Source organism: Phocoena phocoena, chromosome 2 (genome assembly GCF_963924675.1).
Source record: "Phocoena phocoena chromosome 2, mPhoPho1.1, whole genome shotgun sequence".
In the NCBI taxonomy this organism is placed as follows: domain Eukaryota; kingdom Metazoa; phylum Chordata; class Mammalia; order Artiodactyla; family Phocoenidae; genus Phocoena; species Phocoena phocoena.
This window is the reverse complement of record NC_089220.1, coordinates 127,509,038-127,531,615: the sequence shown is the minus strand read 5'-3', so window position 1 is coordinate 127,531,615 and position 22,578 is coordinate 127,509,038. Positions and strand designations below refer to the sequence as shown.

Genomic DNA, 22,578 nt, shown 5'->3' with positions numbered 1-22,578 from the left:
AAGGCCCCCTGCTTGAGGGGACAACAGGGTAGGAGTGGCCTGTGACATGGAGTATCAGGGGGAGGGGAGAGCAGAAGGCCCTGGTGACCAGCAGGGCAGCTGAGGCCACTTCAAGGCATCACAGCCATCTCACAGGTCACACGCTTGTCTAGATGGCAAATCACTTAATTGAACACTTTTAAGTGCCATTCCTGTTTTTACGATTTGCATTAGTGTTGGGCTTTCAGGAATCTGAAACACAAAGCTGTTTGTTATATATTTTTATACAAAAGCAAAATACTTACTAGCCCTGCCTTAAATCGGCCGACTCTCCACTTACCAGTCCAGTATTTTTTTCCTTGAATGCTGTCTTGTGGACTAATGGTTTGAGGGCAAAAGTTAAAGTAAAACCCCACTAATTTTGGTTATCTAGGGAGAATTTCAGCACAAAATAATGAAATGATTCAAGTGTCAATATTTTGTAAGAAAGGCAATTATGGAACTATCAAATGAAGGGAGAAACTCAAACTGGCCCATTAACAAATGTTCCCAAAGAGAGGTCTACCTGAAAAGATCTCATTCATTCTATACCGAGGCACCCACTTGTTTCAAAACTGAATGTTCTCCTCACACTAAAGAGGCACAAACTACTGACAGACACAATGATTTGGGTAAGTCACAAAAGCATCATGAAAAAGTGAAACAAGTCAGTCTCACAAGGCTACATACGGTTTGATTCCACTACGTGACATTCCAGAAAAGATAACACTACAGTGATAGAGAACAGATCAGTGGCTGCCAGGGGTTATGGGTGGGGGGCTAAGGGGTGGAAAAGATTAGAACAAGAAAGAGTTTTAGAGGGGGGTGGAGAACTATCCTGTATTTTAATTATGGTTGTGATTATAAAATTCACAGAACTGAAAAGCCAAAAAAGAGATCAATTTTACTGTCCGACAATTTTTTTAATAATACTTAAAGTCACACACATACAAAAATGAATGTGCTTAGAAACAATGTATACTCTTAAAAAGGTGCAACCTGCCGCCCGTGATCCAGTTTATGCAATGAATCTGCATATTTTCTTTTCGTCACAGAATGAAATTATAAGCTGCAGCCTAGCTGAAACTAAATTAACAGATATTCTGAATCATGTGGATCTAAGCTAATGAAGAGAAATTGTACTGCTGCAAAGTTGGAAAGCATGCCATGTGCTACGCCCATAACCTAGGTATCAACACAACACTACATGAAGCTGTGACAAGCACCAAGGACAAGGCCACGACTGAAGAAACACCATTAACTGTTCTGAACTTTTGAACTATTAACTCCTCCTATAGTCAATTAAACCACAAGTATTCGCCAGTGATTTTTTTCACAAATCATAGGTTTAAAATAATAAAACATTGTAAATAATATCTATTCACTACCTAAATTATTTTTTGCTTAATTTATCAGCATGTTGCTAATATCAACCATTTTTTAATTCATCAGAGTAAATCCCTCTCTCTACTTATAGAAAGGGATGGGAAAGCAAGGAATAAAATTCTATGATTCATCCCTGGACAGAGTCCCCATCAGATGATGATGGTAAATTAAGTGGTCATGCAGAGTCTCATATATAATAACTATTTTAGAAACAAATTTTAAAAAATTACTCACAGATACCATAAGGCATTCAAAAGCACATAGAAACCAGAAGAAATTTTAATTTCAGGAAATTGCAAATGAAATAGGTTAAAACCTGTGAGTTTGCAGCTTACTGGCCACAGGGTATAACTCAACCCCCAAGGCTACAGAAAATATTGGTGGGAAACGCTGCAGGCTTACCAGCTAAAGGCATCAAAGATCAAATTTTAGGACTAGGAAAGTAGTTGGAAATTTAAAGGCTCAGTGGCAACATGGAAACCACAGAATGAATGAAACCTTAATTCAGAGCAACTGCCCAAATCCCTGGCTCATAAATAATCTACACATGAGTGAAGGAGAATCCAGAGGACTCAACCAAAAGAAGGCAGAAACCAGAGAGATAATCACCCTTGAAAGATGGAACTACACATGATCAGATCTGTGACTCTGTTGCTTGTCTTAACCAAGTACATTCCTCAACTTGGGCAGCTCAACTGGCAGAAAGCTGAAACCAAATGGGTTTGACGGGTAAGGGTACAGAGCCCAAAACCAGCAGACGCAAGGAAACCACAGGGATCAGCAACGTCCATACCCAAATCTTTGTCTGGCCATCAACTTTGCAGGCACAGGGAAGACCTCTACAGAACCAGGCTACAGAAGCAGCCATGAGACATCGTACTAACACGTGTCAGCAGTTACATATCAAAGGAGACAGAGTTTGTGATTTGAATCCAGGCAAGCTAAATACCTCCCAGATCAAAAATCCTCAAAAACACACATAAAAAGTCAAAGTTGCTGCAATATATCTGCAACATCTAGCCTTCAACCAACACATGCAAAGAAACAGGAAACTGTGACCCACACTCAGGAAAAAAAAAAACAAAAACAGATATAGTCAATATAACTGATTTTATCTTTTTTCTTTAGATTTATTTTTTATTGAGGTAACATTGGTTTATAACATTATATACATTTCACATGTACAATATATTTATACTTTTGAATACCCTACACTGTGCTCATCACCAAAAATTTAGTTTTCATTTGTCACCATACAGTTGACCCCTTTTACCCATTTCACCCTCCCCCTTCCACTCCCTCCCCTGTGGTAACCACTACTCTGTTCTCCATATCTAGGTGCTTGTTTTATTAGGTTTGGTTTATTCATTTATTTTGGGGTTTTGTTTGTTTGCTTTTATATTTCACATATGAGAAATCATGCAGTATTTGTCTTTCTCCATCTGACTTATTTCATTTAGCATAATGCCCTCAAGTTCTATCCTGTCCATGTTGTCAGAAATAGCAAGTTTTCATCTTTTTATGGCTGCATAGTATTCCATGGTGTATGTATGCCACATCTTCTTCATCCATTCATCTGCTGATGGGTATTTAAGTTGTTTCCATGTCTTGGCTGTTGTAAATAATGCTGTGATGAACATATATCTTTTTGAATTAGTGTTTTCATATTCTTTAGAAACTCAGATGTAGGATAGCTGGATCATGTAATAGTTCTATTCTTAATTTTTTGAGGAATCTCCATACTGTTTTCCACAGTGGCTGTACCAGTTTACATTCCTACCAACAGTGTATGGGATCATACAAAGGTTCCCTTTTCTCCACATCCTCACCAACACTTGTTATTTCTTGCTTTTTTGATAACAGCTATTCCAACAGGCATGAGGTGATATCTCACTGTGGTTCTGATTTGCATTTCCCCAATAATTAGTGATGTCAAACATCTTTTCATATGCCTGTTGGCCATCTGTGTGTCTTCTTTGGGAAAATGTCTATTCAGATCCTCTGCTCATTTTTTTTAATCAAGTTGTTTATTTTTCTGTTGTTGATTTGTATGAGTTCTTTAAATATTTTATATATTAACATTTTATAAGATGTACATTTACAAATATCTTCTCCCATTTGGTAGTTTATCTTTTCATTTTGTTGATGGTCTCCTTTGTTGCATGGAAGCTTTTAAGTTTGATGTAGTTTATTTTTGCTTTTGTTTCCTTTGCCTGAGGAGACGGATCCAGAAAGATATTGCTAAGACCAATGTCAAAGAGTATACTGCCTATGTTTCCTTCTAGGAGTTTTATGGTTTCAGATCTTTCATTCAAGTCTTTAATCCATTTTGACTTGATTTTTGTGTATGTTGTGAGATAGTGTCTAGTTTCATTTGTTTGCATGTGGCTGTCCAGATTCCTCAACACCATTTATTGGAGAGACGATCCTTTCCCTATTGTATGTTCTTTGCTCCTTTGTTGTAAGTTAATAGTTCGTATATATGTGAGTTTATGCCTGTGAGTTTATGTCTGGGTTCTCAATTCCATTCCATTGATCTATGTATGCTTTTCTGCAAATGCTGTTTTAATTGCTATAGCTTTGTAAAAGAGTGTGAAATTAGGGAGTGTGATACCTCAGCTTTGCCCTTTTTCTCAGCATTGCTTTGGCTATTTGAAGTCTTTTATGGTTCCACATAAATTCTAGAATTTCTTTGCTTAATTTCTATGAAGAATATCCTTGGTATTTTGATAGGGATTGCATTAAATCTGTAGATTGCTTTAGGTAATATGGATGTTTTAACAATTTTAATTCTTCCAATCCATGAGCACAGAATATCTTTCCATTCATTTTTGTCTTCTTCCATTTCAGGTCTTCCACCTCCTTGTTAAATTTATTCCTAGGTATTTGATTCCTTTTGTTGCAATTGTAAATGGTATTATTTTCTTAATTTCTCTTTCTGCTAGCTCATCATTAGCATATAGAAACATAACACATTTTTGTATGTTGATTTTATACCTTGCAACTTCACTGTATTTGCTTGTTATTGCTAATAGTTCTTTGGTAGAGTCTTTAAGCTTTCCTATATATAAAATCATATCATCTGCAAATAGTTTTACTTCTTCCTTTCTAATTTGGATGCCTTTTATTTCTTGCCTAATTGCCCTGGCTAGGACTTCCAATATTATATTAAATAAGAGTGGCAAGAGTCAGTACCCTTATCTTGTTCCTGATTTTAGACGGAGAGCTTTCAGTTTTTCATGACTGAGTATGATGTTAGCTGTGGGTTTATTACATATGGCCTTTATTATGTTGAAGTATGTCCCTTCTACCACTTTATTAAGAATTTTTATCATAAGTGGGCATTTAATTTTGTCAACTGCTTTTTCTAGATCTACTGAGATAATCATATGTTTTTTATCCTTCATTTTGTTTATGTGCTGTATCATGCTGACTGACTTGTATATGTTGAACCATCCTTGCATCTCTGGAATAAATCCTACTTCATCATGGTGTATGAACCTTTTAATGTATTGTTGGATTTTGTCTGCTAATATTTTGTTGAGAATTTTTACAACTATGTTTATCAGAGATATTGAACTATGTTCATCATAGACATATAACTATTTTCATCACTCTGTGTGTGTGTGTGTGTGTGTGTGTGTGTGTGTGTGTGTGCTGTCTTTGTCTGACTTTTGTATCAGGATGATGCTGTCCTCGCAAAACAAGTTAGGAAGCACTCCCTTCTACTACATTTTTTGGAAGAGTTTGGGAAGGACAGGCATTAAAGCTTTGAATATTTGGTAGTATTCACCTGTGAAGCTGTCTGGTTCTGAACCTCTGTTTTGTGGGGAGCTTCTTGACTACTGTTTCAATCTCTGTACTAGTGATCAGTCTAGTCAGATTTTCTGTTTCTTCATGATTCAGTCTTGGACAGTTGTATGATTCTAAGAATGTGTCCATTTCTTCTAAGTTGTCCAATTTGTTGAATATAGCTTTTCATAATATTCTCTTGTAATCCTTGGTATTTCTGTGGTATCCGTTGTTATTTCTCCTCTTCTGATTTTATTATTTCTTTCCTCCTACTGACTTTGGGCTTTGTTTGTTCTTCTTTTTCTAGTTCCTTTCAGTGTAAGTTTAAATTGTTCGAGATTCTTCTTGTATCTTGAGGTAGGCCTGTTTTGCTATAAACTTCCCTCTTAGTACCACTTTTGCTGCATCCTATAAATTTTGGTATGTCATCTTTTCATCTTAATTTATCTTCAGGTAATTTTTTATTTCTCCTTTGATTTCTTCATCAACCCAATAGTCGTTCAGTAGCACTTTGTTCAGTCTTCATATATCTGTGATTTTTTCCATATTTCTTCTTGTAGTTGGTTTCTAGTTTCATACCATTGTGATCAGAAAAGATGCTTGATGTGATTTCAATCTTCTTAAATTTACTGAGACTTGTTTTGTGTCTCAACACATGGGCTACCCTTGAGAAAGTTCCATGTGCACTTGAGAAGACTGTGTATTCCACTGCATTTGGATGGAATGTTCTGTACAAATCTATCCAATACATCTGGTCTAATGTTTCATTTAACACCTCAGTTTCCTTGTTGATTATTTTGTCTGGACGATCTATCCATTAATGTAAGTGGGGTGTTAAAGTCCCCTACTATTATTATGTTGCTGTCAATTTCTCCCTTTAGGTCTGTTAATAATTGTTTTATATATTTTGGTGCTCTTATGTTAAATGCATATATAAATGCATTATATATACATATATATATATATTAATCATTTCGTTTCCTTGATAAATTGTCCCCTTTATTATTATATACTGTCCATTTTTGTCTCTTGTTACCTTTTTGGGCTTTAAGTCCATTTTGTCTGTTGAGTATGGCTACACCCACTTTCTTTTGACTGGAATTTGCTTGGAGTGTTATCTTCCATCCCTTCACTTTTTTTTTTTTTTCTGTTTCTTTTTTTTTTTTTTTTAAACATCTTTATTGGGGTATAATTGCTTTACAATGGTGTGTTAGTTTCTGCTTTATAACAAAGTGAATCAGCTATACATATACATATGTTCCCATATGTCTTCCCTCTTGCGTCTCCCTCCCTCCCACTCTCCCCATCCCACCCCTCCAGGCTGTCCCAAAGCCCCGAGCTAATATCCCTGTGCCTTGCGGCTGCTTCCCCCTAGCTATCTACCTTACTACGTTTGTTAGTGTGTATATGTCCATGACTCTCTCTCGCCCTGTCAAAACTCACCCTTCCCCCTCCCCAGATCCTCAAGTCCGTTCTCCAGTAGGTCTGCGTCTTTATTCCTGTCTTACCCCTAGGTTCTTCATGACATTTTTTTTCCTTAAATTCCATATATATGTGTTAGCATACGGTATTTGTCTTTTTCTTTCTGACTTACTTCACTCTGTATGACAGACTCTAGGTCTATCCATCTCATTACAAATAGCTCAATTTCATTTCTTTTTAAGGCTGAGTAATATTCCATTGTGTATATGTGCCACATCTTCTTTATCCATTCATCCGATGATGGGCGCTTAGGTTGTTTCCATCTCCGGGCTATTGTAAATAGAGCTGCAATGAACATTTTGGTACATGACTCTTTTTGAATTTTGGTTTTCTCAGGGTATATGCCCAGTAGTGGGATTGCTGGGTCATATGGTAATTCTATTTGTAGTTTTTTAAGGAACCTCCATACTGTTCTCCATAGTGGCTGAACCAATTCACATTCCCACCAGCAGTGCAAGAGTGTCCCCTTTTCTCCACACCCTCTCCAGCATCATCCCTTCACTTTTTTTTTTTTTTTTTTTTTTTTTTTTTTTTTATGCGTTACGCGGGCCTCTCACTGTTGTGGCCTCTCCCGCTGCGGAGGACAGGCTCCGGACGCGCAGGCTCAGCGGCCATGGCTCACGGGCCCAGCCGCTCCGCGGCACGTGGGATCTTCCCAGACCGGGGCACGAACCCGCGTCCCCTGCATCGGCAGGCGGACTCTCAACCACTGCGCCACCAGGGAAGCCCCCATCCCTTCACTTTTAACATATGCTTGTCTTTAGAGCTGAGGTGAGCCTCCTGTAATGTATGGTTGTTTCTTGTTTTTTAATCCATCCAGCCACTCTGTGTCTTTTGATTGGTGAATTCACTCCATTTACATTTAGGGTAACTATTGGTAAATGAGGACTTACTACTGCCATTTTATCTTTTGTTTTCTGGTTTCTCTATATCACTGTTGTTGCTTTGTTCTTGTGTTTCAGCCTGCCATCTTGGTTTGGTGGTTTTCTATGATTTTTTTCAGTTTCCTCCTTTTTTATGTTTATTGTCTCTGCTCTAGATTTATGTTTTGTGGTTACCATGAGGTTTGTATAAAACTCCTCATAGATAAAATAGCCCTTTTTCTGTTGATCACATCTTATCTTCATTTACCTACAGGGTTTCTGACCTTTTCCCCTTCCCCTTCTGCATTTTTGTTGTCTCAAATTATCCCTTTTCATGTTGTGAGTTTGTTGCCAAATTGAAGTAGCTATAATTATTTTTTCTGATTTTCCCCCTTTAACCTTTATGCTATAATAAAATGCTTAATACTTATTCTGATAAAGAGTTACAATTTTCTGACTCTATGTATCACCTTACTCAAAGTTTTGCGTCCTTTTACCTTCTTGTTTCTGGTAGAAGAGCTCCTTTCAACACTTCTTGTAAGGCACATCTAGTGTTGATGAACTCCCTCAGTTTTTAGTTACCTGGGGAAGTCTTTATTCCTCCTTTATATCTGAGTGATAATATTGCTGGATAAAGTATTCTTGGGTGACAGTTTTTATCTTTCAGTATCTTAAGGATGTCATTCTACTCCCTCCTGGCCTGTCAACTTTCTGCTGAGAAATCTTCTGATAGCCTCTGTGGGTTCCCTTGTAGGTTACCACCCTTTTTTTTCCCTGGCTGCATTTAAAAATTCTTTCTTTGTCATTGACTTTTGACAATTTTAATATGATGTGTCTTTAAGAAGGTCTTTTTGCATTGAGGCAATTAGGTGTTCTCTTAGCTTTATGGACGTATATATCAAGTTTCTTCTGCAGGTTTGAGAATTTCTCAGCTATGATTTCTTTAAATAATCTCTCTGCTCCTTTTTCCCACTCTTCTTCTTCTGGGATACCCATAACCCTAATATGCACCCTTCTTAAAGAGCTGAATAGCTCCTGTAGAATTTCTTCATTTTTTATATTTTAATTCTCTTCCCTCTTCTACTTGCATCATTTCTAGATTTCTGTCCTCAAGCTCACTAATTCTCTCTTCCATGTGGTCTGATGTATTTCCAGTGCTTTCTAATGCATTCTTTATGTTGTTTATTGAGTTCTTCAGCTCCAGAATTTCTTCTTGGTTCTTTCTTAGGGTTTCAATATCTTCAGTAAAGTATTCCTTCTGATCATTAATTTTACTCCTGAGCTCACTGAACTGTCTTTCTGAGTTTTCTCATAGCTCAATGAATTTCTTCATGACACCTATTTTGAATTCTTTGTCAGTTAAATTGCAATATTCTGTGACTTTAAATTTGGCTTCTGGAGAACTGTCATTTTCTTTTTGTGGCACGGCGTTACTTTGGCTCTTCATGGCACATGATGAGTTGTTCCTCTGCCCATGCATTTGAAGTAGCAAGTATCTTTCTGCTTGATTCTAATGATTCAACCGGTTAGAAATTAGAGGTCTTTCTTCTGTTTTCCAGTAGGTGGCGCTATAGCACAAGTTTATGGTTTTCCTTACCTGAGCTGCCTCCAGTTATGTTTGAGAGTTGGCACATTCTACCCTCCACCACCTCTGTCAGAGGTGTGGCCCGTGTCCTCATTATTGCTTCTTGTGTCTCCAGGGGTCAATGATGCCTTCCTGCTGCTAATGTCACTGGGATGATGGGCTCTTCCCTGGCATCCAGGATCCCCTGAGTTGTAGACTCTGCTGCCACAGGGGGAGGATGAGGGTGGGCGGAGCAGGGGTTGCCCAGGCACCTGTGCTATGTCCAGTGTTGTAAGGTTCACAGACTCCATCACTGTGTGTGGAGGAGTAGGGGGCCTGAGTTGTGAGCACGTCAGTGGCTGGAGGAATGGGGTCTCAGGCCCCACTGGTGCTGCTGCCCAGTTACCTGTGGCTGCAGGCACCACTGCGGCTGCGAGGCCAGAGTTGTGCTCACTGCCTCCCCTGCTGTTATGTGTTCTCTGGGGCTATGGGCTCAGCTTCCATGGCCAGAGTGCTGGGCTGCTGTTCCCTCAGTTCTGCCTCCCCTATGTGTTCCAGTCCACCCACCTTTAAATGTGCAGATATGTGGAAATCTCTGGCATCCCAGTGGGTTCCTCAGAGGCACCTTTGTTGAGCTGTGGATGCTTTACTGGTTGTTGACTGAAAGGGAGCTTTTCACTCTGTCATGTTGCTGATGTCACTCTAATATAACTGATTTTAAATAGGCCCAGATGTTGGATTTGGTAGACAACTTAAAATAGCTTTACAAATATGTTCAAAGAATTAATTTTTCAAATTAAAGGGAAATATATGCTCAATGAATAGAGAATCTCAACAAAGAAACAGAAACTATACATAACAGGAATTATACAGCTCAAAAGTACAGTAACTGAAAATTTTAAATAGGTTCAACAAGAGTTTGGAGATGGCAGATAAAGTTGAATATGGTTCAAGAGAAATTATCCAGCCAAAAAAGAGAAAAATGTTTGAAGAAAAATGAACAAAATTTCAGAGAGCTGCAAGACAATGTGAAGCACCCCAAGGTATATATAACTGGAATCCCAGAAACAGAAAAGAGAAAATAGCACAAAAATTTGAAGAAATAATGGCCAAGAACTTCCTGAATTTGGTAGAAAACTTTAAAGATTCAGAAAGCTCAACAAACTCCCAAAAAGATAAACAAAAATAAAATCACTCCTAGACAAATCAATTAAACTGCAAAAGAAGCTAAAGAGAAAGTCTTAAAAGCATTCAGAGAAAAATGCCATGTCATGTAAGACGAACAACAATAGATTAACTGCTGACTTCTCACCCAAGACTATGAAATCCAGAGGATACTGGAACAACGTATTCAAAATTCTGAGGGAAAAAAGCTAACACTAAGGGCTTCCCTGGTGGCGCAGTGGTTGGGAGTCCGCCTGCCGATGCAGGGGACACGGGTTCGTGCCCCGGTCCGGGGAGATCCCGCATGCCGCAGAGCGGCTGGGCCCATGGGCCATGGCCGCTGGGCCTGCGCGTCCAGGGCCTGTGCTCCACAGCGGGAGAGGCCACGGCAGTGAGAGGCCCGCGTGCCACACACACAAAAAAAGCTAACACTAATTATTCTACATCCAGTTAAACAACCCTTCAAATATGAAGGCGAAATAAAGGCATTTTCAGTAAACAAAACCTGAGAGAATTTACTGCCAGCAACTCCACTACAAGAAATGCTAAAGGAAGTACTTTAGCCTAAAGGGCAACTGGGACCTATACAAAAAAATTGTAATGGTAAATATGTGGGTAAATATTTTTAAACTATGTATTTTTTCTTAACATCTTTAAAAGATATAACTACTTAAATTAAAACTTATAAGTCAGTAGCAACAGATTTATAACAAACAGATCTAACATATAACAATAGCAGTTATGTAAATAAAATGATGGGTACATAAAAATACACTATTGCAAAGTTTCTATATTTTACCTTAAGTAATTCAATATTCACTCTAAGTTAATTTAAGTTTAAGATGCATATGTAATCTCTAGAGCAACAACTTTAAAAAATACAAAAATATAAAGCTAGAAAGCCAAGAGAGAAATTAAAATGGAATAGTAAAAAATATCTGATTAAGGGCTTCCCTGGTGGTGCAGTGGTTGAGAGTCCACCTGCCGATGCAAGGGACGCGGGTTCGTGCCCCTGTCTGGGAGGATCCCACATGCCGCGGAGTGGCTGGGCCCGTGAGCCATGGCCACTGAGCCTGCGCGTCCAAAGCCTGTGCTCTGCAACAAGGGAGGCCACAACAGTGCGAGGCCCGCATACCGCAAAAAAAAAAAAAAAAAAAAAAAAAATCTGATTAAAACAAAAGGAGACAGGAAAGGAAGAACAGAGAAAAACAAAAAGAAGACACAAAACAAATTGCAGCAGAGAAGATCTAAGTACAATCATATCAATAATTAAATGTAGGGGACTTCCCTGGTGGCACGGTCATTAAGAATCCGCCTGCCAATGCAGGGGACATGGGTTCGATCCCTGGTCTGGGAAGATCCCACATGCTGCGGAGCAACTAAGCCCACACACCACAACTACTGAGCCTGCACTCTAGAGCCCATGAGCCACAACTACTGAGTCCACGTGTCACAACTACTGAAGCTGCATGCCTAGAGCCCGTACTCCACAACAAGAGAAGCCACCGCAATGAGAAGCCCACACACCGCAATGAAGAGTAGCCCCCTCTCGCCACAACTAGAGAAGCCCACGAGGAGCAACAAAGACCCAACACTACCAAAATTAAATAAATCTTAAAAAATTAAACGTAAATAGACTAATGTTCCAATCAAAAGGCAGAGATTATTAAAACTAGATTTAAAATCCAAGACCCAGTTGTATGCCGTCAACAATACACATGCTTTAAATATAAAGACATAGACTAAAAGTAAAAAGCTAGAAAGAATATATTCTGTGCAAACAGTGAGCATAAGAAGATGAAGTGGCTGTATTAAAAACAGACAAAATAGACTTCTTAACAAGAGACATTACTAGGGACAAGTGGAAGGACACTTCATAATAACAAAATGGTCAATACATCAGGCAAATACAGCAATTATAAATTAGATGTGACTAATAACAAAGCTCCAGAATACACAAAGTAAAAACTGACAACTAAAAGAAGAGAAGAATCCACAATCATAAAGATTTTAACATACTTCCCTCATAAATTCATAGACTTAGACAAAAATATTAGTTAAGAATATAGAAGATCTGAATGACACCATCAGTCACTTTAACCTAACCAACATTTCCTAACCAAACATGAAACCTAATACCTACAAAATACACACACTCTTTCAAGTCCATATGGAGTGTCTACCAAAATAATATACAGGGCCATAAAACAACTCTCAACAGTTTTCAAAATATTAAAATTTAATAAGATAATATAGTTACAGACTATATTATCTTATTACAACAGAATTAAATTAGAAATCAACAAAAAATAAAACATCTGGAACAGCTCACAAATATCTGGAAATTTAAAACTCACTTTTAAAGGAACCACAGAAATCACAAAGTAAATTGGAAAATATTTTGAACTGAATTATAATGAAAATTGGTAAATGATAAATTAGACCACTAAAATTTAACACTTCTGCTCTTTGAAAAACTTATTAAACCAAAATGAAAATGTTTTCAAAATATATCTGATTAAGAACCAATATCTAAAACACATAAAGAATGCTCAAAGCTCAATAATAAGAAAACAAATAACGCAATAAAAGTAGGCAAAATTATTTGAGCAGACACTTACCAAAAAAGATATATGACCATAACAAAAGCACATGAAAACATGATCAATATCATTAGTAAAATGCAAATTAAAACCAAAATTAGATACCACTTCCCATCTTGCAGAATGACTAAAATTAAAAATACAACACCAAGTACCAGCAAGGATGTAGAGTGATTGGAACTCTCAAACATTGCTGGTTGCAAGGTCTATATAATTATTCCATGGAAATGCTTTTATTCTGTCTCTCCAAAAATAAGCTAATCCAGAAATAGGCAGTAAAATATGTTTTTAATTGGCAACATATACCTGAAAAATATATTTTATTTACTTAACTTTCTACTCATTTGATACTTTTTAATACATAAATTTATTTATTTATTTATGTATTTTTGGCTGTGTTGGATCCTCATTGCTGCGTGCAGGTTTTCTCTAGTTGCGGCGAGCAGGGGCTACTCTTCGTTGTGGTACAAGGTCTCCTCATTGCAGTGGCTTTGTTGCGGAGCATGGGCTCTAGGCATGACGGCTTCAGAAGTTGTGGCACGCGGGCTCAGTAGTTGTGGTGCACAGGCTTAGTCCCTCCACGGCATGTGGGATCTTCCCAGACCAGGGATCGAACCCATGTCCCTTCGTTGGCAGGCAGATTCTTAACCATTGCACCACCAGGGAAGTCCCTCATTTGATACTTTTTAAACTAACTCAGTTGTTGAGTAACTAACAGTCAATTGCCACTTAAAAAAATCAGTGCGTGGATGAAAACAACAATACCTAGTAAGCAGCTTCAGAGAACTTTCCATCAAATTCGTGGAATTCGTCAGAAATGAAGAGGAGGCAGAAATCCAAGCACCTAGACTGATCTGCCTCAACTCAACACCATAATATCCTCCTTCCACTCCAAGGTTCTGGGTCTGCCTTGGGAAGAATGAGGCAGCCACATCCAGCCTCTGCTTAATTCTCACAGAACAAAGTCTGGGGTATCACTGCAACCAGGAGCAACAGCAGCAGTGGGCAAGACCAAGGTCAAGCTCCTTCTGCCCCTTAGCTGTGGTTCTCACACATCAGGTTGGAATCTGTTAACAGTTTTTGTTTCTATTAGTAGGACATCTACAGCACAAATGATTTAGCTACAGATTTAAGACAAGCCATTTGGTAGAAAATGACAACAAATGGGTCTCCTAAGAAAGAGGAATTACAAAAATACTTCCATTTCAAGTAGTCTCCAGATCCTTGGTCTATCTAAATAATGACTAAAGAATACAGCCACCCCAAAAAGTGAAACAGTACATCAAAACAAAGGACAAAGGGCTTTCATGACCCAAGAAGCTGAAAGACACAGGTGCTTCAGCCTCTATGACTAACCTTGACAAATAATTAATTACATGACTTGCTTGCGTGGGAAACTGGTCATCTCACACCACACCGAGGGAAAAAATTGAAACACAGATTTACTCCATCCTGGACAGGTGGAACACATACACAATGTGAACACAGCTCAAAACCATAATCATAGCCTTTTTATCCGCAGAGAAAAACACTCAACTCAGACAACAGCATATCTATGGTGGTGTACTGGGAAATTTTATTTTTGCTAAAATTCAGAACTTTGTAAGAATTAAATGATGGGGCTTGGACCAGTTGGGTCAGAGATGTTGACAGCCTTTCAAAATCAAAGAAACTATTAAAGAAAGCATCATTAAAGAAGAGACTGATCTCTTAGACAAAGTAGTACAAGTTCCACACTCCCTGCTCATCACAGCCCCTAAAAATAAGTCCCAGAATTTTACCCTAACCTCGTTATCGCGCCGACCTCCCTCTCTTCTGAGGTAATGTCTATAAATCTTGGCATCCAGTGTGCCTTTGCACCACATGTCAGCTATTAGCAATGGCATTTTTCCTGACAGCTAATTGGTAACATTAAAGAAAAGAGATGAAAAGCATTGAGCTTGCAAAGTCATTTTACAACCATTAACAGCAACAAGTATTTTACAGGGGACATGGCACTGCCTGGGAATCCAAGGACCATGATGAATATTCACTCTGCCAGTAAAACGAGAAATGTGGTGAAAATGAAATCCATACCTTCGGCTTATTTACATGACAGCTGAATTAGTGATACTTCTCGTGCCAGAAGATTCTCTCCAAGTAACGTTTGGGCTCAAGGAGTCCTCCAAGGCAGGCAGACACCCAGAAGCCTCCCCCGCAGAGCCTGAAGTGGCAGTGACCCCACACGGCCGCGTGGCCCTTACCTTTCCTTTTGGTTGTGTAAAATCCAACAGCTGCTCCGTCTCTCCACAGAATTTTAGCCTCCTCCTTCACAGAGTGAGGTAAAAAAAACATGTCATCATCATCCAAATTCCTCTCCAGTCTTCCAAAAATAACGACGTTTAGAATAAAAAGCACAATCCTTTCCCCAAATGACTGAACCTTTGAAGGAAAAACAAAAAGAACATCTAAGTGAGACAAGAGGGGAAAATCAGACACAATAAATTCTATGCTTGGAATCAACCCACACGCCGGGGCCAGGTGTGGGCTCCCCCACCATACAGTTCTTCTCATGCTCAAGATCCAAAATGCGGATAATAGTTTCTCACGGAGGTTTTCCCACCCCTGACCTTTCACATGCACTGGCCTCCAGGAGCGAGGAGCATGGCCAGAGGGGCCTCCTGGGTCTCCAGGACCACAGACATGGAATGTGAAGAGACAGAGAACAATCAGTCACATGCCAGTGAAACAGGAGGTTACATAGAGGCAAGCAATTTCAGCAGAAACCCTGGATGTGTCCAGAGATAAACCCAGTCTGCCATTTTTAACAACAGCCCCAGAATTCTGACCCTCAGAAGGAGGGTAAATAATTGGGGATAATTATTGGTGTCCAGTTGCTACACCAAGAGCAACTGATTTTCAATGGCTTGTGACAGATTTTGAGCACATACTAGAGTCCCAACCCCAGAGAGTTACTGGGACTCAAGGCCTAGCCCATCCTAAGGCTACAAAATGGAACTGTCTCTCACCCATTGCAATGTCATGACAATTGAGGAAACTGTATTGTGGTCAAGGGCAGGCCCACAAAAGAGCTTGGCCATTAACAAGTCAAAATGATTTCCTGCTCCTGCCTGTTCATATTCTCTGCATTTGTATAGCCCACGGATGGCACAGGTGTGGCATAAATGAAGGCCTCCCACTCCTGCACCCACAGCAGACGTAACTTATCAATCCCCACTCTATGTGGCTGAGCCTGGATATGGTCTCAGGATCCTCCTAAATGCAGTCTCCCGGACAACTACAAGCAACCGCTAAAATGTGGCACTTGAGATGAAACCAATCAGCTAGTGACAAAGTGATGGTATTGTTTTATTAGCTTTTATTTCAACAACATTGCTGTGTGACAGCCTAAGGGTGTGGGTGTTTGTCGCCCCTTCCTATGCAGCACCATGAAATCAGCAAGAGTATAACCTGGGCTGAGATTGCCCCCTACCTGCTACCATTCGATTCTCACCACCCGCCAGAGAGGTCCTGGTTTATAGGTGAGGAAATTGAAGCTCAAAGAGGCTAAGATTACATGTACTGATTTCCCTGCCTTATTCCGAAGAGGCCTTAAGACAGCTGGACAAGGGCTCTGTCAAAGGCAGGCAGGTTTACAGCACCAGACCAGGACTTCTGAGTCCCAGGCCAGGGTATCTGCTACAGCCCAGCCAGTGGCTCCCTTCTGCACTTTCATCCGTTAGAGCTTTGGGAAAGGGAAGTTTGATATAAATATGAATGTTTGGTTTTGTATTTAATACTGGACCCTTAAATGTTTATTATCATCACCATCATCATTGTGGTCATGGCTTCTTGGCCTAGATTTGCTGGGAGATCTTCAGCAACTCACAACGCCTTTCAGTTTCAGTTTCCTCCACTAATCAAGGGAGAAGACTGCCTAAGTGGTCTCTCAGACATTTGTATGTTTTTCAAATGCTCCAATAATAAAAATAAGTTAGCTTGCAGCCCTCTAGCAAATGGCACAAAGTGTTTAGTGCCAATAAACTTATTAATTGGCCCAGAATACAAAACGTTTCACCTTCATCTGGAGCCAAATCTTAGATGAGAAAAAGATTTGCAAAAGCCACACCAGCTTAACTCTGAGAAGCCACCTCAATTTTGTATCTCAGACAGTAGCAGCCAAATCAAGTTCAGACTTTAAGAATAACTAGTTCATCACAAAACCCAAGGGGTGTAATGTGGGAGGCTATATTTTTCAACTTATAAAACCAAAAAGTTCAGAGGAAAGCCAGAAGAGAAAAACAGATTGCATCTGGCAGAAGGGAAATATCCAATCAAAAACTGGCAGGAGAAAAAAGGAGAAAAAGAAAATGCACTTAATTTGTCCAATTTCATTACAGGGGGAAAAAAATGTGTGACATGTGATTCTGACTTAGAAATGTTTCTCAAAACACAGAACTAAGAACCAGTTCTAATCCCTCAATTAGGACCACTAATTATGTTCACAGAAAGAACACTAAGAAAGTTGGTTTTTGGTTTGGTTTGGTTTGGTTTGGTAATTTGTAAAGAGCTGGCTAAGAAACAGAATGTAATTAAAAGAAAAAAGAGTCAAGACACCAAGTTCTGTAAATGGAGAGGGAAACTATCCCTACATACAGCTGGGGCAGACAGATCTTTACAACCTGCTTCATTAAGTGGAATTAACATCCAAGTATCTCTCTGTTCGCAACATAAGCCACATTTTCAGAAAATGTGAGGGTTTTCCTCATCTAAATTTAGAAGAATTGATACACAAGGGAAGTGACCACTCTTGTTCTGAAAAATATATATATATTTAAAAAGCAAATCAAACTCTTCCTGGGATTCAGAACACCCAACCGCTCATACCACCTGCTTCATGCACAGACAATGACACACACAGGCAGATGTGTGTGTGTGTATGCCAGGCAGCACCCATTTGCTGAATCTCCAGCCATCATTAACTTACTGGAAGAAAACCCTTTTCAAAATAATATCTATCGGGCTTCCCTGGTGGTGCAGTGGTTAAGAATCCGCCTGCCAATGCGGGGGACACAGGTTCGAGCCCTGGTCCGGGAAGATCCCACATGCCGTGGAGCAACTAAGCCTATGCGCCACAACTACTGAACCTGTGCTCTAGAGCCTGCGAGCCACAACTACTGAGACCACGTGCTACAACTACTGCAGCCTGTGTGCCTAGAGCCCATGCTCCGCAACAGGAGAAGCCACCACAATGAGAAGCCCTCGCACCGCAATGAAGAGCAGCCCCTGCTCGCCGCAGCTAGAGAAAGCCCACGCGCAGCAACGAAGACCCAACGCAGCGTAAAATAAAATAAAATTAATAATAATAATAATGTCTATCAAGTCAATTAAAACCAGACCTGAAAACATCCTGCAATTTGTGACAACATGGATGGAAGTTGAGGGTATTATACTGAGTGAAATAAGGGGAAAGACAAACACTGCATGATCTCATACATGTAACATGAAAGAGCCAAACTCATAGCAACAGAGACTAGAGTGGTGGTTGCCAGGAGCTGGCGGTGGGGGAGAGGGAAAGATGGTCAGAAGGTTCAAACTTCCAGTTATAAGATGAACAAGTTCTGGGGATCTAATATACAGCATAGTGATTGTAGCTAATGATACTGTATTACATACTTGAAAGTTGCTAAGAGAGGAGGTCTTAAATGTTCTCACCACAAAAAACAAATGGCAATTATGTGATGTGATGCAGGTGTTAACTAACACTGGTGGTAATCATTTTGCAGTGTATCAAATCAACGCATTGTACACCTTAAACTTACACAGTGTTGTATGTCAATTATATCTCAACAAAGCTGGGGGGAAAACAGACTTGAAAAAGACAACCCATAGACTGGGGAGAAATATTTGTTAATCGTATATGCAATAAGAACTTGCATCTAGAATATAGAAAAACTCTTACAACTCAACAGGAAAAAGTCAATCCAATTAAAAAGTGGGCCAAGGGGGCTTCCCTGGTGGCACAGTGGTTAAGAATCCACCTGCCAATGCAGGGGACACGGGTTCAAGCCCCGGTCCTGGAAGATCCCACATGCCATGGAGCAACTAAGCCTGTGCGCCACAACCGCTGAGGCTGCACTCTAGAGCCCATGTGCCACAACTACTGAAGCCCACGTGCCTAGAGCCCGTGCCCTGCAATGAGAACCCCGCACACTGCAACAAAGAGTAAACTCGCCACAACTAGAGAAAGCCCGCGCACAGCAACAAAGACCCAACACAGCCAAAAATAAATAAAATAAATAAATTTTTTAAAAAGTGGGCCAAGGATTTTAATAGATATTTTCCCCAAAAGGACATATGAATGGCCAATAAGTACATGAAAAGATATTGAACATCCTTAGCCACAAGGAACCCTCACCCTTGTCATCCTAGGTCTCTATAAAGCCACAGTGCTTCAAAGACCACCAGGCCTGCTGTCAGAGAGACTAGCATTTGTGTCCAGTTAAATCACTTACAAGCTGTGTGGCTCAGCTTCAATTTCTTTGTCTGCAAAACAAATACCTTAAAGATTCTGAAGTCAGATAATCCCTGTGAAAAGTCTGGGTAATACACAGGCTAGCATCTAACATAATGTCTACCTCATAGTAAGTACCAATAAACACTACTGGAATGCAATAAATAGAACCTCCCTGCACCTTAGAGAGATGATGTGGATTAAAGTTTCAAAATTAAGATGTGAGAGGCCACTCAGGAAGGTAAGAGAGATTTACCAATAGCCAGGTATCTGTTGCATATAGCCATTTACTACTATTTTCCTTGCTGGCAGGGTGTTGTAGATTGAACTGTGTCCCCCCAAAAGATGTTAAAGTCCTAACCCCCAGTACCTATGAATGTGATTTATTTGGAAATAGAGTCTTTGCAGATGATCACGTCAAGATGAGGTCATTCGGGTGGGCCCTAATCCAACATGACTGCTGTCCCCATGGAAAAGGGGAATTTGGACAAAGATAGACAGACAAAGAGGGAAAAGGATGGGAAGACACAGGGAGAATGCCATTGATAAGCCAAGGAAAGCTGAGGCCACCATAAGTTAGGAGAGAGGCCTGGAACAGATTCTCCCTCACAGCTCTCGGAAGAAACCAACCCTGCCAACACCTTGATTTTGGACTTCTAGCCTCTGGGACTGGGAAATGATACACTTCTGTTGTTTAAACCACCCAGTTTGTTGGCACTTTGTTACAGCAGTCCTAGAAAATGAATCCACAGGGGTAGACTGCTTTAAATTATTAACATGATAATAAGTACACTGACCTTTAAAACCTGTTTTGCAATGTCCACTTAAATTTGCAATACCTCACCTTCATCAGACCTTCTCTTGCAGGATCAGAGGTTCTTAGTACATCTTCAGTGGTCCACCAGGACTCCTTCATGTAAACAGCCACAACTAAAGAGGAAGCCAAGAGAAAACAATGATGTACACATGGCCAACTGGCCACCAAAGGGGCCGTTTTAGCAACATGCAGCCACTGTGAAGGTGCAAAGGAAAGTTATGTGCAGCAAAAGCAGGCGATGTTTCTAGAACTGAGTTGTCTGAGAGCACTGACCAGGACAGAGTGACCACTGTCACCTGAAAGGACTTCACAGGTGTCTGCAGAGATGGCCTGTTGTTGACCCCAACACAGGATGTACCCCAACGCTACTGGGCGCAAGAGGCTACACACCAATATTGACAAATTCAATGGGTGAGAATTATATTTTTTTTCAAAGTCCAACTATGTGACACAACTTGGAACTCTGCAAATTTAGTCAAACCCAACATTACCTAAGGGCATGGAACAAACCATCTTCTTATCGCCCTCGGTGCTGGGTTTGACGCTGGCTTCTTTAACATGCTTTTCTTTCATTCTCACGATGAAATTGTCATCTGCATTTTTTTGAGGACGCTAACATTCTGAGAGGGGAAGGCAAACAGCTAGGAGGGCTGAGGTCGGGTCCAACCCTCAGCCACTGGACTCCAAGTTCAGTGCTCTTTCCAAGAGGCCAGAGATGGGTCAGCTGTTGATGAGGAATAATCATGCAGGGGTGGTGGTGGGGCTTTGGATAAGAAGACTCTGGGGCTGGGACCTGCAAGAGAGGAAGGGTAGAGACACCTCTCCTACCCCACACATGCCCCGCCCTTGTCTAGACAGTCACTGAGGGCTGTTGATTCCACCCACTCTGAGTTTAGACATGGGTCCTGCTGCTTAGTAGAGGTGATCCTGGAACACTCTCAACCTCACTTAGTCCCAGATTCCTCATCAGAGCTGCCCAAACTGATCACCCAAGGTGGCTAACAAATTCCAATGAGGATCAGGTGTGAAACACCCAACACAGGGCCAGGCAGGTAGGATGCCCTCAGCACCTGCTAATGAATGCGTCAGTTCTCCCCTGCTCATGCTACAGTTGCCAGGTCCCATCATTCCACCTGCTGCCCCAGGACAGGATCCACTCCCTCCCCAACTCTGAATGCTACTGGTCCATCTCTCCAGGTAACTGAGAACACTCCACCTGGTCCCCTGTCCCCCCAGTCTCCCCTGCCAATCTATCCCTCCTGAGGGGCCACTCCAAACGCAAATGCAATCATGGCCTCTGCCTCTTGTCTCTCCTTTCCTTGCTTAAAAATTACATTTTAAAACACTAAAGTCACTTTGGTTATTTTCTGGTATCTTTTTTTTTTTTTTTTAAGATTGTTTTCAAGAGAAGTTTTAGGTTCATGGCAAAATTGAGAGGAAGGTACAGAGATTTCCCATATTCCCCCTCCCCCACACACACATCCCCCACTATCATCATCCCCCATCAGAGTGGTACATTTGTTACAACTGATGGACCTACACTGATACATCATATCACCCAAAGTTCTAGTTTACATTAGGGTTCACTCTATGGGTTTGAACAAATGTATCATCACATGTATCCATCACTATGATATCATACAGAGTATTTTCATTGCCCTAAAAACTCTCTGTGCTCTGCCTGTTCATCCCTCCTCACCACCCCTTACCCCTGGCAACCACTGATCTTTTTTCTGTCTCCACAGTTTTGTCTTTTCCAGAATGTCATATAATTGGAGTCATCAGATTAGTTTCTTTCCCCTAGTGAAATGCATTGAAGGTTACTCTATGTCTTTTCATGGCTTGATAGCTCAAAATTCTTCTCAGCACCGTATTTGGTGCTAAAATATTCCATTGTCTGAAGGTACCATAGTTTAGTTCTCCTCCACTATCTTTTTATACCCCTTTAATTGCCATTTTTATACCTGTTTCTCAAGCCAGGTATCTGAGCCCAAGGGGTCCAAAAGCCACAGATAAAAAGATACATCTTCCCAGTCAAATCTTTTTGGCTGAAGAGTTGAAGGAAAATAACACAGAGTAGAAAACAAAAGTCCCTTGAACATTTAATATAAGGCTCAAGACTTTAAAACAAATTTTGTGGGGCAATCAAGTTAAGCTGCCACCACCTTCTTCCCTATTCCTCTCTGCTCTTTGAGGAACTTTCGTAGAAAACCCTGTGAAGACCAGGTGATGACATTAGCTATTGTCAAGCACTAACTCTGCACAGTCCCTCCCTCCTCTCCAAAGACCAATAGCATCTAATCCACTGTCAGTTTCATACCATTGGTGAATTTTATCTTCTCCAACAATAGTTCCAAAATTGATACAGCAGACTGAGAGAGAAGTGCCAATTAAAT

At 40.3% G+C, this 22,578-nt stretch overlaps 1 protein-coding gene across 1 annotated transcript in view; it reads right to left on the bottom strand.

Moving 5' to 3' along the window:
* Positions 1-22,578, bottom strand: part of LOC136118513 (protein FAM169B-like) — a 79,629-nt gene that overhangs the window by 15,069 nt on the left and 41,982 nt on the right. The window contains exons 5-6 of the mRNA XM_065871758.1: positions 20,210-20,295; positions 15,116-15,293 (exon numbers count right to left, since the gene is read on the bottom strand). Coding sequence (XP_065727830.1) covers positions 15,116-15,293; positions 20,210-20,295 — 264 coding nt within the window. The remainder of the gene's footprint in view (positions 1-15,115; positions 15,294-20,209; positions 20,296-22,578) is intronic.